The 21,637-nt window shown below is 37.8% G+C and overlaps 2 protein-coding genes across 5 annotated transcripts; both read left to right on the top strand.

The window, feature by feature from the left end:
* The first annotated feature begins 120 nt into the window (after positions 1 to 120).
* On the top strand, positions 121 to 20,865 carry LOC132104150 (homeobox protein Hox-A3a-like). 4 transcript variants are annotated; one of them, XM_059509405.1, is made up of 3 exons: positions 121 to 231; positions 16,769 to 17,327; positions 19,314 to 20,865. In XM_059509405.1, exons 2-3 carry the CDS (start codon positions 16,886 to 16,888, stop codon positions 20,105 to 20,107), a joined length of 1,236 nt encoding a protein of 411 aa, XP_059365388.1. In that variant the 5' UTR covers positions 121 to 231; positions 16,769 to 16,885; the 3' UTR covers positions 20,108 to 20,865. The 4 variants fall into 4 exon arrangements, with proteins under 4 accessions (XP_059365388.1, XP_059365390.1, XP_059365387.1 ...); XM_059509407.1 differs by lacking the exon at positions 121 to 231 and adding an exon at positions 11,418 to 12,123; XM_059509404.1 differs by lacking the exon at positions 121 to 231 and adding an exon at positions 14,628 to 15,335.
* On the top strand, positions 5,799 to 7,974 carry LOC132104154 (homeobox protein Hox-A4a-like). The gene is made up of 2 exons (XM_059509413.1): positions 5,799 to 6,481; positions 6,956 to 7,974. The coding sequence occupies exons 1-2, from the start codon at positions 6,070 to 6,072 to the stop codon at positions 7,276 to 7,278; spliced, it is 735 nt and encodes a 244-aa protein (XP_059365396.1). The 5' UTR covers positions 5,799 to 6,069; the 3' UTR covers positions 7,279 to 7,974.
* Positions 20,866 to 21,637: the final 772 nt, after the last annotated feature.

The following is a 21,637-nucleotide window of genomic DNA, read 5'->3' as shown; positions in this document are numbered from 1 at the left end:
GGCCATAAAACAGTCACGTGGTGGCAATTAAAGTCAGTTTTATGGTTTTGGGGAGTCGACACTATATCGCATATAAAGTTTAATCGCACTGACGTGGAGCTTCGTTCTCTTTCTCTGCAGACCGCTGAGGTGTTCTTTGACTGCATCTACAGCTGCTACTGACAAACCAGTTAGCTATGGATTGGAAACACGTCGACCGGAGTCACTCGGGTGGACGAGGGTCAGCTCCTGGTAAGTTCCAGTTGGTTTGTTTCGGGTTTACGCTGCTGTTGAGAGACAAAATTTTCATAGGCCCCCAGTGAAACAATGAGCAGAACATAAATGCACTCATGTTCCACGAAGACCTGATCGTCTGGTGTTCTGACAAACATTGCTACCTATCAGATTATGCTACCAACACTGTATTTATACTGTAAGGGTAGGTTTATGGTTGGGGTAGGTGTACATGTTAATAAAGCCTCACTTCTTATTCATGTGCTGGAAGCAAAATCTTGTAGCACTTTTCGCTATCGAATTATCCTACCAACACCGGCAGATGGGTGGTAGGGGGCATTGCTCTTTGACTATAATTGCTTCTTTCCTATATTGTAATATTCTCTGCCCTTTGTATCCATGCATTAAATAATGTCAAGGACGTTTCAAAGACGTTTTGATAACTTTTGTTCGTTTTTATACTTATTGGTAGATGTTGATGCACAAATTCGCCCCGCAATAATTGCCTAAAAGTTTTGAGAATTCAATTTTCAATCAATCTATCTATCTATCTATCTATCTATCTATCTATCTATCTATCTATCTATCTATCTATCTATCTATCTATCATCTATCTATCTATCTATCTATCTATCTATCTATCTATCTATCTATCTATCTATCTATCTATCTATCTATCTATCATCTATCTAGTCCCATATGCAGAAAATGTTTTCCCTCTGTTATCAATATATTTTATACGCTCAATATCTATAGATAATTTCTTAATAATTTTTTACAAAGTGACAATTTTATGACTTGAAATCTGATACTACTGAGTAATTGTTAATCACAAACATCTTCAAGCACCACTAATGCTTAGTAACACTGTAGTTATCGTAACCATAAATGCTGTTCTGTTTTAACTTTAAGGCAGTATACACTCTTAAAAAAATAAAGGTGCTTCGAAAGGTTCACAGCAATGTCATAGAAGAAACATTTTTGGTTCCACAAAGAACCATTCAGTCAAAAGTTCTTTAAAGAACCATCTCTTTCTTACATTTTTATAATCTGAAGAATCTTCTTTCACCACAAAGAACCTTTTGTGAAACAGAAAGGTTCTTCAGATGTTAAAAGTTCTTTATGGAACCATTTTGACAAAAAGGTTCTTCTATGGCACCGTGAAGCACCTTTATTTTTAATAGTGTAGGGAAAATAAACGTTGATGCCGAACACAAAGATGTTTTTGCTTGCCCTTCTTTGAGGAAATGCGCATATAACATCCGCATACTTAAATTGAAGTGTGAGAGCGAGTGGGAGAGAGACAGAATTCGATAGACAATGAAGGAGGGACTGAAGAAAAATGTCTTCTCTCCTGGTTCACCGCGAGGTCAGCGGCGGCAGGAAGATGAATGTGCACACGCCGTAAACCACCAGCAGAGCTCGCTTTTGGCCAAGTTCAGTGTCACCCGCATTGGCGTCCCTTCTCGCTATATGGATAGAAATGACAGAAAGGAAAAGAATAATAACTCCTGCATACACCTTTAATTGCAGGGACTCTCTGTAGAATATAAATGGTTTACAAATCTGGGTGCAGTAGATATCAGCAGAACGAAATTGATGGCTACAGCAGGCCAAGCTGTCTGGAGATATAAAGGTTGTTTGATAACATATTAATAGTTTTGGCCTAATATTAGTGGTCATTATAAATGGAAGATACAAAAGATGTATGTGGAAAACAATAGCATACAAAAGAATGAAAGAGAGAGAAAAAGGGAGAAAGTTGATGAGCTTGAAGGCTTGTTTGTGTCCATCTGTTTATTTGTGCTTGTTTGTCTGAGAGAGAGAGAGAGAGTGAGATTGTAAAGGTAGGGGGAGGGTTGGGGTTAAAAGTTTACAACAGAACAAGTAGCTGTCATCTGTTCTTGTAGAGCGCAGTGCCACTTTCATAATGGCACAAAAGATGGAATAGCTGTGAATCCCGTGAGTTCTGGTCTAACCTCGCGATGAACTCTGCAAGCTGGGTGACCCTGGGTTAGCATCCCCAAGAGATTCCCTCCTACGCCTGTGCCAGAGATTGAGTATTCAGGTTTTATTAAGGGGTTTGATTGGTGAATTCCCTTTGAATAAATCCCATTTGATGACCATAAATTCGACGGGACATTTGCATTTAGGATTGATAATATTTCCGCAATGAACATTTCTTTGTTTGCTGAAGAGTAGTTTTTTCCCCCATGTTGTAGTAAACATTCGTTAATTTTAACAGAAGAAAAGAAAAGAAAACAGAAAAGGAAAAAAATAATAAAAGGAAAATATACTGTCTATTATTATTTTCTGGTAAATCAGGACTAAACGAGGCCGGTATTGATACGCTTTGTTATAAAATAATTTGGAATTGACTTAAAAATAATTTTATGTAATACTCCTCACTTTGGGACAAATTTCGTTTTAGACATGCGAAGAAGCATCGACGCCAAGTATATATATTATTCATGTATTGTTAAATTTCTCTCTCTCTCTCTCTCTCTTTATTTTTGCGAATAGCTACAAAATAATTTAACTGTTTATTTGTGTTTAATATACATTTTGATTTTTTTAAAGAATGCATAAGCCTACATTTTGTGAAAATATCTGACCTTTCCGAAAAAAAATCTCAAGTATAATTTTGCCATACAGAAAAGTTAAACAACAACCGGCATTATAAATAAATCGAAATTACACACGTTTGTGTCCATAAAATTTGTTTAACAAAGTCATTTCGAATAATTTTGTCCAAGGTTGTATATTCGTTTAGACAGTTGATTCACGGGTTATAGAAGACGCGGGGACTTTGAAATGGCCGTGCTCTTTTTTTATAGGAGACCGGAGCTATAGTTGCTACACCGGGAATCACAACTCTGTATTAAGAGTTTGAGTCAAAAGTCCAATTACAGAAATACTCGCGATTTGAAATTATTTTATTTTATATGTTGGTTTCAGCCAAATGCAGTTCAAATGAACATTAAAATGCAAAATGTAGGCCTATTGTAAATCATATCCTCAAATGAAAGTGCAATATCATTGTATTTTTTAAAAGCAGTTGGGTCAGTTCAAAACGATAATGAAACGTAAGAACAAGAGTAGGCCTATTTATAACAATTATATATATATATATATAATAATAAAAAAATTGGTTCATGTTGCCCCGTATGATCTCATTTTGTACAGTCTGCTGGCGAAATGTATGTTACCTTTTACATTTTTCTTGTTGCAATTAACTGTTTACTAATTAATCGGTTTAATGTTTAAGCCTCTGTATAGCCAATTTATCAGCAGTTATTCTTTCTCATTTTCGTTCCTTCAAATGACTTTCAAGCGTTGGTAATATTCACTGGAATAAAAATGTGACAACTAGCCCCGGTCTCCTATATTTATGTTTTATCCATATTATTACATGAAGAACAATTTTAGATGTGAGTTTTAAATATCCAAAATCAGAGTTTTCTTTCATCCGATCTTGTGATTAATTGTTAGTTTTACTTGTATTAAATATGTAAACACTGCAGTGTGTTTAATTTTAGGCCTCCAGTTTTGTACACAAAGGAGAGAGAAGTATATAATGAATAACAGACGACATGACATTATTTTATATGGGCCTCAGAAACCTAAAGCCTTGGCTGAGAGTTTTGTGTTAAACCCTACGGTTAAAATACTTTTCGTTAGCAATTTTAATTTATCAAGAAGTGAAATCCAGTAATTAAACTACATTCTAATAACAGTTGCTATATTAGTAGTGGATATATATGCCGAAACACACACACACACACACACACGTAATATATATATATATATATATATATATATATATATATATATATATATATATATATATATATATGTGTGTGTGTGTGTGTGTGTGTAGCTACACACACACACACACAAACACATATACTTATCCGACCTCCAGAAGGACCCTGTTCCCTGAGGGGATAAACGAAGTCCAAGGCCGGGGTAAAAGCAAGGTCACTGCGTCTAACAAATATGAAAATGTCACCTTTTCAGAACGCATGCCTTGTTGTTTAACAAAGACTGTCAATGAATAAGATTAATAAGAAGCGAAATGGACATTGAGTCACTGAGAGGTCAAACCGAAGTTATCTCTGTGTAGCTATTAAAGAAATGTAATCAGAGCGGGTCTGAATCTTTCGAACTGCATGTGACTCACATAGTTAATACAAACTAGAAGCTAGCGTGGATACTTAAACAGGAGTTTTCAGTTCAGGGTGTCTGTTGATTCACTATGAAGAAATGTTAAGGATAAAGAAACATTACATGGGAACCACCTGTCGCGAGAAAGATGTCATTATTTTGGTTTATCTGGGCAGGGAACCTGGCATATAAGCTTCATGGTCAGGGACAATATTTTGCTCACGAACTCTCACAAGGTAGGTTTTCTTAGTTATATTTTAGTGTTATAAATACTGCTAAACAAGTCCCATATGAATTTGGCAAAGTTATGGAATTGAGTCTGTCTGTTTTGTGCATTTCACAGAAAATTTGAAATAGTAGAAAAAAAATATGTATTGTCTTTAGATATTTCAACATCATAAACGTGTCATTGCAGTCTTTGTTATGACGATTCTGAATTATCTTCATTGCCATGTAAGCACTATCAATACTAAAATAATTGCATAAAGATTGCTGTGTATTGCAGTAAGCTAAAAGACAACTGCAATCAACAATTAGAGTCTGCCTGCAAACTTCAGTTCGTCCTAAATACAAATTCTGAGTTGATTTTGGTCTACTTTTATTTGGTCAGAGAGGACGAAATACAATGGATCTAACCCACAGTGCAAAACATGAAAGGTGACACGATGTCCAGTTAAATTTAACTGGACAGTTAAAAACATTTAAAAAGGACAACATATTTCATTATGGAGCTTTGTGAGATAATAAGGAATGCCTCGTTTCTTTATTAATACTTTTTGGGTTTTTGCTGAAGACGTGAGATTTTTCTTACTAATTCAGTAATTATAATAATGAAAAAGATACTAATCAAAAGATGCAAATGTGTGCAACTAAAAGGCTCATGTGGGATCCTTTCGTTGTTCTTGACATGCTTGGGTCACTTTGATGTTGAGCAAATCTAACTGATGGTCTTTTCTAATATTTATTTGACGAAGTAAGTGGTAGAACCCTAAAACTAAGTCTGTTTATTGTGTTAGTTACAACTGTTACCAAAGACGTGTGAAATTATTGGTTGATGCGGTTGCTGGTCATGAAAATAGTCTTTGTGCTTTGCATTAACAGGTGCATACTAAGTCACTGAGTATACTGATACCGTTGCTTTTGTTAAGGTGCTCCTGGGCCTTCTTGAAGTTTCTTTCGAGGAACCTGTAATTTGAAAGTCCCTGGAGGGTACAAAACTGCAGGTCGTGGTACACAACAAACGAGATTTTTTTGTACATTTATCACCAGAAAAGGCATTAACACTAGAAGGGGATGTTTTTGTGATAAATCACGTTCTTTATTGCACTCAGTTGTTGATCACTGTATTATCTGTGTATAATGCATATTAACGTTGCTACATCTTGTACATTCAATCAGCTGTTTTGTTTTCTATGCCATGTATATGGTAGCTATATCGAATTAATTTCTGATATATTTTGATTCGATAACAAAAACAGACGCATTGACCGCTCGAACACATTTTTGCTGTGCTGATGCCTGGCCTGCTATTGGTGCTTGTTTACACGATGCCCACAGGAGGCGCTGATTGGTCGCATTTCTCACGTGACCGACCAACTTTGTACATTTGACAGAGGAGTAGGTGGGTTTTGGAGAGATCAGAAAAACGACAGCACGATAAAAATTAGAATTGTTGCACTTTTCAAATTAATGATCATGAGTTCGTACTTGATCAATTCAAATTACATTGAACCTTCTTTCCCACCCTGCGAGGAATATCAGCAGAATGGATACATGCCCGTGTCCTCTGATTATTATGAGCGGCCGAAAGACGCGGGCTTCCCCCATCACGAGGAGGCATCATACCCGCGATCAAACTACCAAGAGCCGAGCTATGATTACGGTAATGTGTCAACCAACGGCCTCAACGATTTCACCGACCGTCATCACGCGCAACCTCAATCCGTTCTGCAGAATCATGGACCCCGCCTCACCACAGAGAGCTGTGCTGGTTCAGCTGCGAACAAGGATTGCAGCCTCGTGTCAGAGGCTCTCCCAGGCGCACAGAAGGGTAAAGAGCCGGTGGTGTATCCCTGGATGAAAAAAGTCCATGTTAATACCGGTAAGTAATATGCACGGGTAATAAAAGCTCTAGGAGCCCTGTGGAGGGCGTTCGTCGTAAGGCATGTAGGGAACATACCCTGTTGGAATGGCTCATTTAGAGGATTTACTGCCATCGAGATGATGTCCCGGTGATTAGGAGTCCTCGCAAATGTTATTTCCCTCGATGTTCCAAACGGCTCATTTGCGTTTGTTTCTTTTACTCAAAAGAAAGTTTATCGTTGACCAAGTCAGCACCAAACAGGCCTTTTAATTCAGTTATTTTTCATGTTGGAGTGCTACCAAATTAGTTACATCAAGACTACGTATGAATGGAATCTTGTCGTCGAAGAACGACGCATGTCCATTGTTTCATACTCTGCTCATTTAGTAAGCTACTCTTCAATGTGTTTAGTAAGTGTACAGATTATCCGACATCTCACCAATACCTGAGAATGTCAATAACACCTGCTTGGTTATGTGTTTGTGTGTTTAGTGACCGCCAGCTACTCTGGAGGAGTGCCCAAGAGGTCTCGCACCGCCTACACGCGCCAGCAGGCTCTTGAGCTTGAGAAAGAGTTCCACTTTAACCGATATCTGACTCGACGTCGACGAGTGGAGATAGCGCACACTATGTGTCTTTCTGAGCGTCAGGTGAAAATCTGGTTTCAGAACCGCCGCATGAAATGGAAGAAAGACCACAAGCTACCTAATACAAAGATCCGCTCCTCGAGCTCTGCGCCCTCCAACCATCACATGAAAACGGACGCCACTCAGCAGCAAACACTGCTTCCAACGCCTTGTCCCTCGAACCTATAGTGCTAGAAGCAAATCGGCACAAACGGAACTGAACAAGAAAGAAGAACACATAGCAGTATTAGGATCGGAACTTCACAGGGTTACTTTTTATTCAGTGTCCGATGAGGCAACTTAACCTCGCCCTCTCAACCGCTTCCTCCACTCTAATTTGAGCTGGAAATCACATCCTTCCTGTAAAAATCTTTTTTCACTCTCTCTCGTTCTCTCTCTTAAACGAACAATAGTAGAATGTACTTTAACTTGGACATTGGATCGTTACGTTTTCTGTCTTTAACCGAGACATACCGAGTCTTGTTTGTGAAGATCTGCGCTAGTTACGCGTGTACAAACTGACATTTTAACTTGAAGGCACAAGTATAGGAACAAACTTCCTGGAGTAGTTATCTTATTTGTCTTAGTTCCATATTTTAGAGTATTGTTAAGTGTATTTACGTCATCAAAGCTGTGAATATTCGTGTATTTGGTTATTTGTATATTGGTGAATGATGTCAAGTTGTTTTAGTAAGCCTGTATGCAAGTAATTGTAGGCTGCCCCGTGGAAATAATAAAAAATGACTTTATTGTGCATTATCCATTTAGTTTAATCTATAGACAGGACTAATGTAGGTGGTGTAATTTAGCTGTGTACTGAATCATGTTACTGTTTTATTCCAAAGTATCTTGATAACGAATAACAAAGCCTTAAAAAGTCGCTATAGACTAAAAGCTTGCCTCCGCAAATTTGGTGATCAATGCTGTTTAGGCCAACGGTTTAGGTTTGCTTATAATTCGATTTTCAAGATATTTTAGCATAGCCTATGAAAAAGGTGCACATTACAAACCAAATTATTTTGCCATCATTTTTGTGACGTTTAGTTTTTATTTATTACATTTGACTATCATTTTGGCTCTGTTGATAAAATAATTAAAACGCGCCTAGCGATTATATAGCTATTAATGTTTCTTTATACGGATCTTTATTACGATATACATTTTGTTTTGAGCTTACACTCTTGCTGGCTGAAATATGTGGCTTAATGCAGTGTTTATATCTAAATATTCAAACTTTTGTAGGCTATTGTGACTAAATCAAATACATTAATATTTAACACTTTGACTCATTCCTGAAATAATAATAATTTCAGTGCACACAGACCTGGTTTGCTCCGCCAGTATCTTTGTTTGTTTGTTTCCTCAGGACAATAGAATTAAATTGACGTCCATTTTAAATTTAATCCAAACTGTAGCTATTTCTCTTGTGCAGTCCCTATCCAAAATCAAATCGGCTATTTAAATAACAAATATCATTAACTCTTTCCCCATAGACGTCTATTGGAATCAATTAGAGACGGCCAGTATGCTACTTACTAGTGTAAACTACTGTTGGGGTCAAGCAGAGGACACAAACGAGCTGTCCAATCATCAAACTCAAGCACTGTGTACGACCCCTTAACCTCTGACCTCGCCATATTCAGCACACTCTAAACCCTTGTCTATTTTGTTCCTCGAACGCATGGGGTAGTAGTGGACCTTGAATATGGCCTATATTTGAAAAATTAGGTGTAGACCAAAACCGTAGTCTGTGTTTGTACATAACTTACTTTAAACGACTAATCTGATATAAAATATTAAATGTACAAATCTCTAAATTATTTGCACTATAATAATTCGCTTTCTAAATTATTTATTATATACAACGCAAGCTGTGAAATTGACTGTTTAAGCAGATAGAAGATATCAATGGTCAATAATTTAAGGATGACATTTAGGGATCTAAAGTTTGTTTCCCTGCGTTTAATCTAACTTTCACCAAGTATAGGAGTTATTGCACATGGGCAACAACAGCTTTGGATCTTAGTATAAAGATTGTCTGGTCTGTTTACTGCTATGTGGAATTTGAAATCAGCTTTCCTGACCGTGTTTTAAATATTACGATTTCGAGAGAAAACCCTTAAACTGCAACGCTAAGATCCGTCATCACTGTTTCAGATCTTGACAGACAGGAAATTTAAACTTCCATCATGACACCAGCACCTCACCTCTCAATCTACCATGCTTAAATTTTAATTGACTGGCTCACATGACCTTCTTAAATAATAGATACCTCTCGGTTAGAAATAGACACAGGAGGTTCGGTCGGATTTTTCATTTTGCAGTTGACCGTCTACTTAACGAGACCTCTCAGAACCGACCAGCTGCTCCTCTTCCGGTCAGTCTTCAAAAAGTGGGTTTGGAGTAAGTAATCTAAGCTTTTTTGAATTCTCAATTTTTGGATGTTATATATGAAAACTTATGCAGCACACGTTTAAAGTGCAGGTTATACTGATGTTGTTTGTACTGATGTGAACTAAAACCCTTTTCTCAAACCAACAATTAAATGATACATTTTCGCTAAATAACTGAGATTTTATAAAATGGTCAAATTATGTTGGATTATATACAAACGTTAACAACAACAACAATATAAAACTACTACTATTACTACTAGCCTACTAATAATAATGTGCTGTTCATAAGCTACAAAATCCATTAAATGTGTGTCAATCACTTGTTTCTGTCATTATCAAAACACAGGCTGCAAAGAAAGATAAGACCTTTAACTCCTAGTTTTATTTCATTCACGTTCAGCAAGCTCATGGGCAGGACTAGGCAGTCAAATGTCACTGCCGTTCCACTGGCATCATTGTCAAACTGCGTTGAGCTGGATATGATTATTAGTTTGATGATGACCACGGTAAATCCAAAGGGGGAAAAAGATCTCTGTCTGCGTGTTGTAGTAATCTTAGCTTGCTTCGAGGGCTCCAAATGTCAGCATTGAGAACAGATTTGTTCTGTCCTCTGGCGAGACTCCACGAACCACTTAGAGTGAAAATACAGCCCTGTCTGCTGGCTTCTTTGAAAAGCAGCAGACCACTTTGTTAAGAAATGAAAACTAAATGGCTGAAAAACGTTTATGCTGTTCTGCAGTTACTGATTTAATGATAATTAATTAAATGTTAAACAAAAAATAAGTGATGTTTTCAAAATTATATTAAAAGACGGGGATCATTTGCACCCCTTATGTACTGTACTGGTCCCGAATACTGTGTAAAAGTGTTCTTAATTAACTTTGTGCTTGGGTCAGTGGGAAGTTTAGGAGGAATGCTGAAATGTATGAGAAGCAAACAGACAGAACCCCAGGGACCTCGGCAGGTTCGCGTTGCGTCTCTCAACACCCCTGGGCTGTTTAGTTAAAGCAGGCAGGTGAATGGGCTACTCCAAAAAGGTCTATGCAACACAAACAAGTCTGACTACAGCGGTTTTTGAAACGTGTTTATTCTTTTAAAATACCTGACTTTCACGAGTCACACTTGATAAAGCACACACACAGCACATCACAGTAACTAAGAATAAAGAATGTTGAATGCATCGCCTGCTCTGTTCACTCAAATAGAAAGTACCGCTGGCATCTGTACACATTTTTTTTCATGAATATGAAAATAAAATTATAAAAAATAGTTCAGTTCAATCTGAAAAAAATAAAAATAAATTGTACTCCTTCAAGTTGTGGCAACTGAGAGAACAAAGCATTGGTGCAGGGGGTAAAGCCGTCCTGCCTTGCTGAGGTGATTAATTATCTACAGGGCTTCACCACGTCTGTTGGATGAGCTTTCAGCCTAAACACTCTGCTGCCGGAAAACAAGCACCAAATGGTGGTAAAGAGAAGGCCCCTTTCGGGACGGGTCTTCTTTCTTTTGTTTGTTGAGGTAGACTTGATAGATCACTGCTCTATAAAGATGTCAGAATTATAGCTTCAGCTCTTGTAACTAAAAGTTATGATGTCAAAAATAGTAGGCTACCTTGTAGTAACACACTGTTGCATATGCACATTCATCATTTTCAGTATTGCAATGTTGACACGAGCAACTTCTAAGGTCAAAGAGAGCAGATGCTTGGTAGGTCCGCTGATAACATGAACTTCCATTCATTCTTGTTTGACTGATGCACCGCAATCACCGAGAGAGGGCCACCTTGCACACACGAATTCTTTAAAGGTATTCTGTAACAGTGATATATTAGATTTTTATGTATGTAGTTGGTATAGAAAGCATTGGGATGGTGAATTTTTAAGAGATAATACTAGAGGGGGGAAATCAAGAAAAATCTGATAGAAAAAAATATATAGGACTATATTATTATTTTAATAAACCACAACGCCTGCTATTGTTCTGTTGTGAATACGTTTGTTTCCTTTAACACTGGCACACACAAAAGACTATTAATGTTAAGAGGTCCATATACTTGTGGTGTACTTTTGTAGCATGTGTAGCTAGGCTTTATGGTGTTTACCGCCAAAACATCATATACAACGCTCTACAGCCAATCACCTTGTAACGCTTCGACTAATCTGTGTTGCGCTATTTTTTCTGGTTAAAAAAAGGCTCAAAAATAAGAAGGGAATTAAAAATTTCGAGGAAATTTCGGACAAACCACTTCCATCTTTTCCGTCTTTGTGATCCTCCTCAAAGGGGACCAACAACAGTCTCTATTAATGATTCACAGTTCAAAAAAGGTTTCCTTTTTAATAGACACTTGGTCACGTGAGTGGGGCGCATAATATGGTTGCAATATTATGATGAAGGGGGTGGATGGCATGCGAACCCCGGTCTGCTGCTGTGCTGATAGCGCTAGCCTACTTCACTAAAGTGGGGTTGGGTCATCGTGGACTCGCTGAAAAACCGGAGAGATAGGGAGAGAAAAAAATTAAAACAACGAAAAACCCTGGTACGTTTTGCGGATGATGTTATACAGCTGTCATGAACGGATATGTTTTTCTACACAGAAAAAGAAAGCTCTGCGCACCACGAGGATGGATTTTATTTTGAGGTATTTCCGCTAATTGTTCATTACACTAGTGAGTTTTTCGGCTCTAAGAGAAGGTCAGTTAGTCTACCGTAGAATGGCGGATGAACACACGGGAGAGTCGAACTTAAGAACATTAAAATAAAATAAACTTGGAGCCTATTCGTCAGTCAACTTTTATTCATCAATTAACAGGCACAGAGACAACCATTACACACGTGTAGGCCTAAATCTAATTGTTACAAAGGCTACATTTACTTAAATGTAAAAAACTATAGGCTATATTTTACAAAAATTAAAGATACTTTGTATAATTTATATATAGGTTTTTTTCCGTGATATAAATCAGAATCCATCCACAAAACTGGAGGAACAAAAACTGTATGTTTACGTTAAGACCTAGTCTGTATTAAATAAAATATAATGTAAAATACATGTAAATAAAAATATAAAATCAAATTAAAAAAGTAATTGTACAAGATAATACAGAGCAATTTATGGACTTCGTGGTCTACATTTCATCTGGTTATTAAGAACATTTCAAACTTTCCAAAATTTGTCCAAAAACATTTTCTCTCAAGCCAGCATGACTCATTTTTTTTGTTTTGTTTTTTTGTAGAATTGAACTATTAATGTTTATTGTAACATTAGTTTTTACAAATTTGTACATGATTAATGATGGTGTCTTTGTATTGCACGTAGACTCAAATCGGTAACATTTGTGTGTGCTGAAACCCGCTAAGTTGTAGAGGGTGTGTAAACTGGGTTTTCCAGATTGAATAAATCACAAGACAGCGAATAAAACTCAACAGAGCAGTGGCGGCCCGTTTGTTGCGGAGGCTCGCATGGGAAACGAGGATATAATATAAGGAGCTTCATCCAGAAGCATGCTGCCGCGCGAGGTCACGACGCTCCAGTCTTGATTTATGGGCTGGGGGACTTGGGGCGGCCGCTGCTTGAGAGCTAATGACTGTTCGATCTAAATTCTCTAGAAAGGAAACAAAATGGAGGAGAGCTCGATACATTTGCCCGAGTGTTTTATTTTTTATGATATTCATGATTTTACATTCTTATTCTCACACATGCGCTAATATATGTTTTTTTTATATAGGCCTAAATATGTTGATATATATATATATTATGAATATTAGATTTATTTGTGCCTTTGTTGTTATGGATACCTTAATTATTGTATGTATTATATATTATTAGTGTAATTAATTACATAAGCAAAGCAAAGAATCATGAGCAAAAAAAGAATATTGATATTTCTTTAAAGCCTTTTTTGAGTATTATTTTTTTTTTTATTGATGTCAGTTCATTACTGTGATGGTGTTAGATATAAGTTGGAGTTCAAATAAGAAACCATTCGTAATGAATGCAGTGGTTTTCAGTAAAAACAGTGTAACAGTGCAAAATGCAAAGTATGTGATGTGGTAACTTATTTTAAATGTAATGCACATGTAAAATAAGAAGACCTAAATGAGTGACAGACATACAGAAGTGTGTTTATTTATTTTTATTTAGAGTTTATCACAGTGCACTCATTGAATTGTTTAGTTAAGAGACACTTACATGAATTGCTGTCTACTGTATATTTCTCCTAGCTTTTAAGAAAAAAGAATAAGAATAATAATAATTTTATTTCTTACCGTAGATCTCCAAACAAATGAGCGTGTCCCATCACTAAGCCTACGAGAGACTGTGTTTTGCTTAAGGTGAGCTTTCTTTTGCATTGCACAACTGCCATGTCTTGCTATATGTATTATTTACTACCATTCTATTTATTCAAACGCTTACACATACATGCACGCATAACTGAAAACTGAAGACCCATAAGTTCTTCCTTTCCACGTTTCTGTGGTACAATTCGTCATTATGAATTAGTTACATTGCAGTCACTCCAACTCTATGGTATGTTGTTTGGAATGTATTACGAAAACTACCGATCTACTTTCCACCTAGCATCTCCCGCGCCATTATTGAAATCTCTTAGTCATCGTTTTAATGAAAGAAAAAAGGAAACAATTGCGTAAATGTCCACAATGCTGAAATTGTCGAAAAATCGCATACGCAAGGATTTTTAAAATCCCACTCATCGACCCACGCCGCCCGCTCTTTTCTCTTTATCTTTGGTAATCTGTAATCCAGTGGGCAGCGCGAGAACAGGAATCTGCCTCTGTGTTTACTGCCGTGCTGTGTGAGGACATAAATCTTCTTGTTTGACCGAGAAAATACACAAGCTGATGCTGGTAATTCATTCGTATGCAGAAGTGTTTGATCCATAACCTCCCGTCCTCAGCTCGCTGCTCACTTTTTTCTTCCTGCTACTTTAGTGGTCCTGGAGTTTTATAACCCTTTTCTGTGTAGCAAAAAAAGCATCCTTAGCTTTTATTGCCGATTGTAATTGGCTGAGGTTTTATTGCCGATTATTTTTTAAATGGATGAAATTTATTGAAATGTTGCAGTATTATTCTTAGAATAGACATGTTGTGTTGTTTTTGTTGTTGCTGCTGAGATTAATAATCTCCTAAAATATATGTAATTAATAAAAGTAATTCAGTAATTTCAAGACAGTTGTATCTGTATTTCAGTTTTGAATTGTTTAATCAAGCTTATATTTGTTTGACACATAACTTCTAACAAATACTCTAGTTCTAAGCGCAATATTCAAGTTATAGATTTTATAAAATTGTTTGTATATGACTGTGTTCACATGGGAGTCTAACTGCATTCTGTGCTTGAGAAGGCGCTTCATTTGCATAATTTTTCTTGTCTATGGTGACGCTCTGTTTCGAGGGAGTTCACTGGTGTGCATGAGTATGTGTTAACGTACTAGTTTGTGCACGTTAGTGATACACGAAAGACTCACTAGAGCGCAGCCCATGGTGACATTTAGTATAGGTCCGAGAATACTGGCGTTCGTTTAGTATGTATGATGTAGGCCTATGCATGAAGGTGCTTAATCTTGACGACCAGAGAGCACGAGACAACTTTTGTTTAATCTGTTACACTGATCTGCGTTGAAAAAGAAAAAGACAGAAGGAAGGAATTTAAGTCCTTGAGCGCGACTGAGTCTTTGCTTTACTGCAGATACGTCCCATGACTCCTGCAAGTGCAGCTCTGGCTTTGTTGTCTTTCCGATTTAGCTTTACCCTGGACCGCTGTTTGATCGATTTCTGCCGCTGAATGAGAGAAGCTCGCGGCGTGCTGCGCGCTGCTCGTCAGAGAGAAAGGTAAGCGGGACCGAGTTCTCGCATGGCTGTTAAATGGCGAGTTTGTGATTTATGACCGCGCGACTGAAATCTCGGTTCAGGGAGAGTTCAGACTCGCGTACACACACTCACTCACTCACAGTCAAGCCAGATTCCTCCCGTGCAGCAGCTGGGTCTCCTGATTTGTGGCTTTAGCGTCTTTTCTTTAAGCTTTCCATGTGCATGATAGTGCCAGAGAGCGAATTAGTGTAAGACAAGCATGGATCGGTGGTCTAGAAATTGAAGAGGCCTCTTGATTTAGTTTTATGCAATTATGTGGTCTCAGTATGCTATTTGGGCCTGATTTTATCTCTATTCGTTGTAAATGTTGTTGTTGTTTTTTAGATTATTTTCATGATCTTGTTATTTTATTGAGCCGATTATTAGAGTTAATCAGTATATTATAATTATTATCTTTGTTGTTGGTTGGTATTATTGACGATGTTGTTCCTGAAATTGCTTTCCATATAATTTAACGTGCGCTCCTAAATCATTATTCTTTTGATTTTCTTTTTTGTGATCTTGTCTTCGTTTTTTAAGTAGGCCTATATAAATGCATGTCGACTTGATATGCTATATTTAACTTTTATCTTTCAAATATAAAATAATACTTCAAAGTGGAACATTGTAGGCTACTAGGCAAATTTAAAACGTTTACTTGATTATTTCCGCTCTGCACCAGTCCCGGGCCGTGGCAATAACACTTTCCCAGCTTACTGAACCCTCATGCATTTACCGGTGCCAGTTAGTTACCATTTTCCATTATTTTGGGTTGGCGAGTGAGAGATCGTGGCGAGGTTTGAGACGCGCGTCTGCCCGGTTTTTCAGGTTTCCTGCTACTACAACTTTCGAACCCAAACAATACACGCACGGGCTTGTATTTATGTAGACTAAAATGGCATGAACACGTTAAACCTTAAGAACTAAAAGTCTGACATTAACTTGATTATTTACCTTTGTTTAGAATATAAAATTTATATTTAACATTAAAATTAAAAGTCTGAATCAGAAAAAGCTGTTCACACACAATTAAAATGAAGGTCGCATAAATTTATGACAAAGATTGTTGTTTGTTTATAGCCCTAATAGTACTTTATTTCAGTTCAACACTATCTATTTACATTAACGCAATGCTCTTTTTTTCAGGAAATATTGGTTTTATGTTTATTCGTGTATTTCTTTTTTTTATGTTAACATATAGCTTATTTTAACAAATAGCTTATTTTGATTGGATAGTGTGATTCTGTTAAATACTTTAAGTGCCAGCATGTTCTCAGTTATGCTGGCTATTGTTGCAGCTGGCCATAAGGTAAGTGGTGTCCGGCTCTCCTAGTCTCGCCAGTGTCAACTAAGCTTTGAAAAGTAAGATGGATAGCCCTTATTTCACTCGCTCACCGTATCTTCTCTCACCGTAGGTTCACCCGTAGAGCCCATTGGCGAAGAGGTGTCACGTGACTACTTCGAGCCAATGTTCTTCTACGAAGGTGTCAGGACCTTGTCAGAAAGTGAAATAAACATTGGGAAACAGCGAGATGCAAAAAGCGACCTATTGCGACGGCTCGGCAATTTACAGTGGCTTCCCCTATCAAAGCACAAACGGTTTAGGTTATGATGCCAATCAGGAGCAATATCTCCAGGCCCTTCATGTGGAAAGTGAGTACCATCGACCGGCCTGCTCTGTGCAGTCCCCTGGTGGTTCTGCAGCTCTGCACAAACCCAGAGAGATCTCACAGGGCTGCCAACGGAGTAACGGCACACAAGCCCCAGTACCAGATATCCCCGGCAACAACCAGCCCCCTACTGCTCCTTCTGGGCCATCTTCCCCCAGTGCCCTGAACCAAAATCCGAGCAATGATACCACCGCCAAGAACCCAGGACACGCTTCTCCACCGCCAACCACAAGGAAACAAATTTTTCCGTGGATGAAGGAATCTCGTCAGAACACAAAGCAGAAATCTTGTAGTACCATATCAGGTGATTACATAAACCACATTATAGCACCTTAAATTAAATAGCATAAATATAAAATGTTTATAAAATGATATATAAATGAATAAGGACCATAATTTTAGCTAGCTTATGGAGTATTATGATTTGAAGTGTGAAGTCGCTTTGGTAAAAAGAATCTGCTAAGAACATAAATGTCCAAAAATGTCACATAAATACTTATCTATGGGCTACATGTAATTTATAATTTACATCGGCTTTCCATTGGCTCTTTGTCTTGTTTAGTTATGATACATTGGACCACATGTAAACCACACCTCTAGGATAGTGCTTTTTGAGGTAATTGGACAGGTTTGATGTTTAAATTCTTAGCTTAGCAAAGCCTGTGCACTAATGACACAACACATACCCCTGTCTGTAAAAAATGATATGTTTTTTACATTACTTTTACATTACTTGTTTTTACATTACTTGAACCCTTCAAAATATTATATTGGCAATTGATCAAATATTATTTGGTATTTTAATCATTAATTTAATCATGGTAATTACTATGAAACTGCTAACTCGAAGTACTGGAAAAAGCATAATAGTTGTGGAAAAACAGTACAGTTTGACTAGTGACTGCATCCTCCCTCTGCCCCACTTCCAGGAACAGACTATGCCACTTTTCTCTACCTAGTTTTGTTTAAAGGGGTCATATTATGCGATTTTCAAGTGTAACAACTTTGGAGTGTATGCTTTGACTTTGGAGCATTCATAGATAAGATCTATAAAGTTGCAAAGACTAAAGTTTAGAACCCAAAGAAATATCCTTTAAAAAAGTTACAAGTCGTCCACACCCTCCTAAAATGCCTCATTTTAACACGCCCTACATGTCTAAGACACTGTGTGGGAAGATTTACATAAAACTGCTCAAATGTTTAAGCAAAGAAAGAAGGCACAATTTTTATTCTTGCTGAAGTATTGTTGCTGCCGCCGCCATGTAGTGGAGACGCCATGTGTTTCCTTGTGAAAGCTAAACTACTTTGTTTGGCCTTCCTAAAGAGGACACAACTAGAAATCAGTGGTTAAGTTGTATTTACAACACTGTTCCAGAAGAGTTCAACCCAAATATTCACATTTTATGGAGGACTGTTTCTTCGGCGAGTGGCCTACAATGTCAACTATGCACAAAGGCTTTTTCTATAAAGTGGGGCAGTTCCAACTGTGCAAGGACAGTCTGGCGCTTCTGTCTCACAGCCTGCAAGTATGTTTTTATATTGAACAAATGTGTCACTGATGCACAAATGTAGACATAGTTTTAAGTTTATACAGCGCAATATGCACCACAATCTTTAAATAGACCGTCTAAGTCTTTATAATCAGTAATTATATCCCCACTGGATGCAACAAGTGCCTCCTTTATAATGTGTTTTATTGGTTTTGTCTCAGCATAACAGTATGATAAGGGGCATAACATTCCGTCACATGCTTGAGCCATTCGGCCAATCACAACGCACTGGATAGCTGACCAATCAGAGCACACCTGGTTTTTCAGAACATTGAGCTTTGCAAAAATCAACATGTTTCAGAAAGGCAGGGCATAGAGGAGCAACAATAATGTACAGTATTTGGAAAATAATGTGTTTTTTTTTACTTTAAACCATATAAACATATTGCATTACACCAAATACACAAAATAATGTTCTTTTTAGCAACGTCATATGACCCCTTTAAGCTATACTGAGAAGAATTAAGCTGTAATGTTTTTGAAAATAGTTATTATGTGCTTGGTTTACCAGTGATAGCCTGATATTATTGCCCTACAGTCCTTAAAATGTATAGAATTATATAGAAATGTATATTTAATGGCACAATTACATGGTGTATGATGCTGTGACAGCAGGGGTTTGAGTGATTAAGTCTTTTAAAAAAAAGCAAAATCAATGGTTGATGAATATAGTACAGTGAGGTCTATTTACTGGGACATGCTCAATAACGCTTTTCATTGTATTTCTTGTCATCATACAGTAGAGAGCTGCGCTGGAGACAAGAGTCCCCCCGGTTCTGCCGCCTCCAAGCGCGCTCGTACTGCATACACTTCTGCTCAACTCGTAGAGCTGGAGAAAGAATTCCACTTCAATCGTTACCTCTGCCGTCCGCGACGAGTGGAAATGGCAAATCTTCTCAACTTGACAGAAAGGCAAATTAAAATATGGTTCCAGAATCGCAGGATGAAGTACAAAAAGGACCAGAAGGGGCTAGGAATGATGCCCTCTCCTGGAGCACAGTCTCCTCACAGTCCCGTTGCTCTGTCATCCGGTGGCGGAGGAGGGGGTGGGAGTGCATATTTAAGTTCAATGCATTCTCTGGTTAACAGCATGCCCTACAACTCACCCTCTCCAGCAACCTATAACAAACCCCAGCCTAACGCGTACAGCCTTCCTACGTCATACCCACCTCCTCTGAATAACTGCCCCCCTCCTCAGAAGAGGTGTCCAGGGACTGGCACAGCCACGCCGGAATATGACACGCATCACCTTCAAGGCAACAACAATTACGGGACACAAGTGCAGGGTAGCCCGGTTTATGTCAGTGGTGGTGGAGGCTACTCGGATTCTTTGGTGGGGATGGGGGCCTCGGTATTTGGCCTGACACATCTACCGCATCCACCTCAAGGCAATATAGACTACAACGGCGCTATCACCATGGGAAACAGCCATCATCAAGGAACGTGCGACCCAAACCCATGCACATTCACAGAACTTACACCGCACTATTCTCAGGAAAGAATTCAGGAAGCGCCCAAACTGACGCATCTATAGTGCCGATACCATGTATTTCTCTCCCAGTCTGCACACATTTGAGCTCCGTCTGACTGCATTTTCCACCACCTACAGCTGCGTATGTTAGGTTCATATAGCCTAGTTTTCCTGACATAGCCTCAGGTGAAACGACCTTGTTGTTGGTTTCACTCAATACATAAAAAGGAAATTAAAGTTCCTCAAAGCTCAAATGTCATGGCATCATGGGAATATGTAGGCCTATTTACATTAAGGATATCTGAAACAGGGTTTTTTAAAGTGTATTTTAAAGTCTTCAAAATTCCCTTAGTCCAGGACTTATTTTCTGTTTTGCATTTTGCACTTAAGGAAGGATGCATATGAATACGATTTCTTATCTAACAGTCTCATACAGTGTGAGCTCATGTTTTTTAGGTCTTTCAAATGTATTTATTTGTTTCCATGGACAGTAGATTGTGTTATTTAGCCCAAATCCTTCAGATAATGAGTAAAAGGAAACCGGATCCCGCGATTCTCCCAGTCATGTCAGTGCTGAAACAAGTGCTAACAGGCAAGACTGTTTATCAATGTGTTCCAATAATAATCAATGTATGCGAATGTTAATCATGTGTTGCTTAGAGTCGAAAGAGACTGCGATCAGATACTCACTTTTATTTGCTCATTTCTTTTTTTTTTGTCATACATTCCATGCTGCTCCACTTCTGAAGAAATAAAATACATTAATTGACTTCTGTATTTGCAAAAAAAAATACTTCTGTGTTATAAAAAAAAACAGACAATTAGCAATTTAGGGTAATAAGCAGATAATTAGCTTTTTATAAAATTACTGAAATGCATTTGGAAATAGGAGAAACAACCTAATACTGAATCTATTGAGTATGAGTGGTGCATCGTCATTTCCTGCAGTCATGCAGTTTGTGAAAATTGCAAGAAATCCCATCCATTGTCGGGACAGTCTTCTACAGGCCTTCAGCAGTGCCTGTGGGAGAAAAAAAAGTCTTTAAAACTCTGAAATGCTCAAGCCCAGTCCTCGTTTAGAACAACAACAGTTCACAGTATAAAATACAGATGCAACATAAGCAACAGAGAGAAAGAGAGAAATAAACATCACACACACATACACATTTGAGTCCAATTGGTCAATGGTCATTAGTAATAGTACTTTACACGAAATGACTTTAAATTAAATGGCTAACAGCTTTGTTGTGTAGTACACTGGTTAAAAGCGAATTGCTTGAAAAGAAAAGAAAAGAAAAGAAAAAGCCTATATTTAGCCTATCAAATTACATTACTGTACATCTTAAAGTTATAAATAAATGCAATACTTGTACCATGTAGTTCCCTATAAAAGTCTATAGAAGGCTTGAGGTTATGGCATGAGGTTAGCAGGAGCTTGCGTGAGAGTTAATCAATTTAGGACATGTTAACCCAAGATGTGGTTATGGGTTTTATGGGAAAAAACAAGACCATGTTTTCACCGACCTGCACTGAGTGCCACCTCCAACATAGCCACTTTTCTTGATGACTCCAGAACCCAAACGTGCTGTTTAA

Source organism: Carassius carassius, chromosome 25 (genome assembly GCF_963082965.1).
Source record: "Carassius carassius chromosome 25, fCarCar2.1, whole genome shotgun sequence".
NCBI classification, from domain to species: Eukaryota; Metazoa; Chordata; class Actinopteri; order Cypriniformes; family Cyprinidae; genus Carassius; species Carassius carassius.
This window is presented reverse-complemented; position numbering and strand designations above follow the sequence as displayed.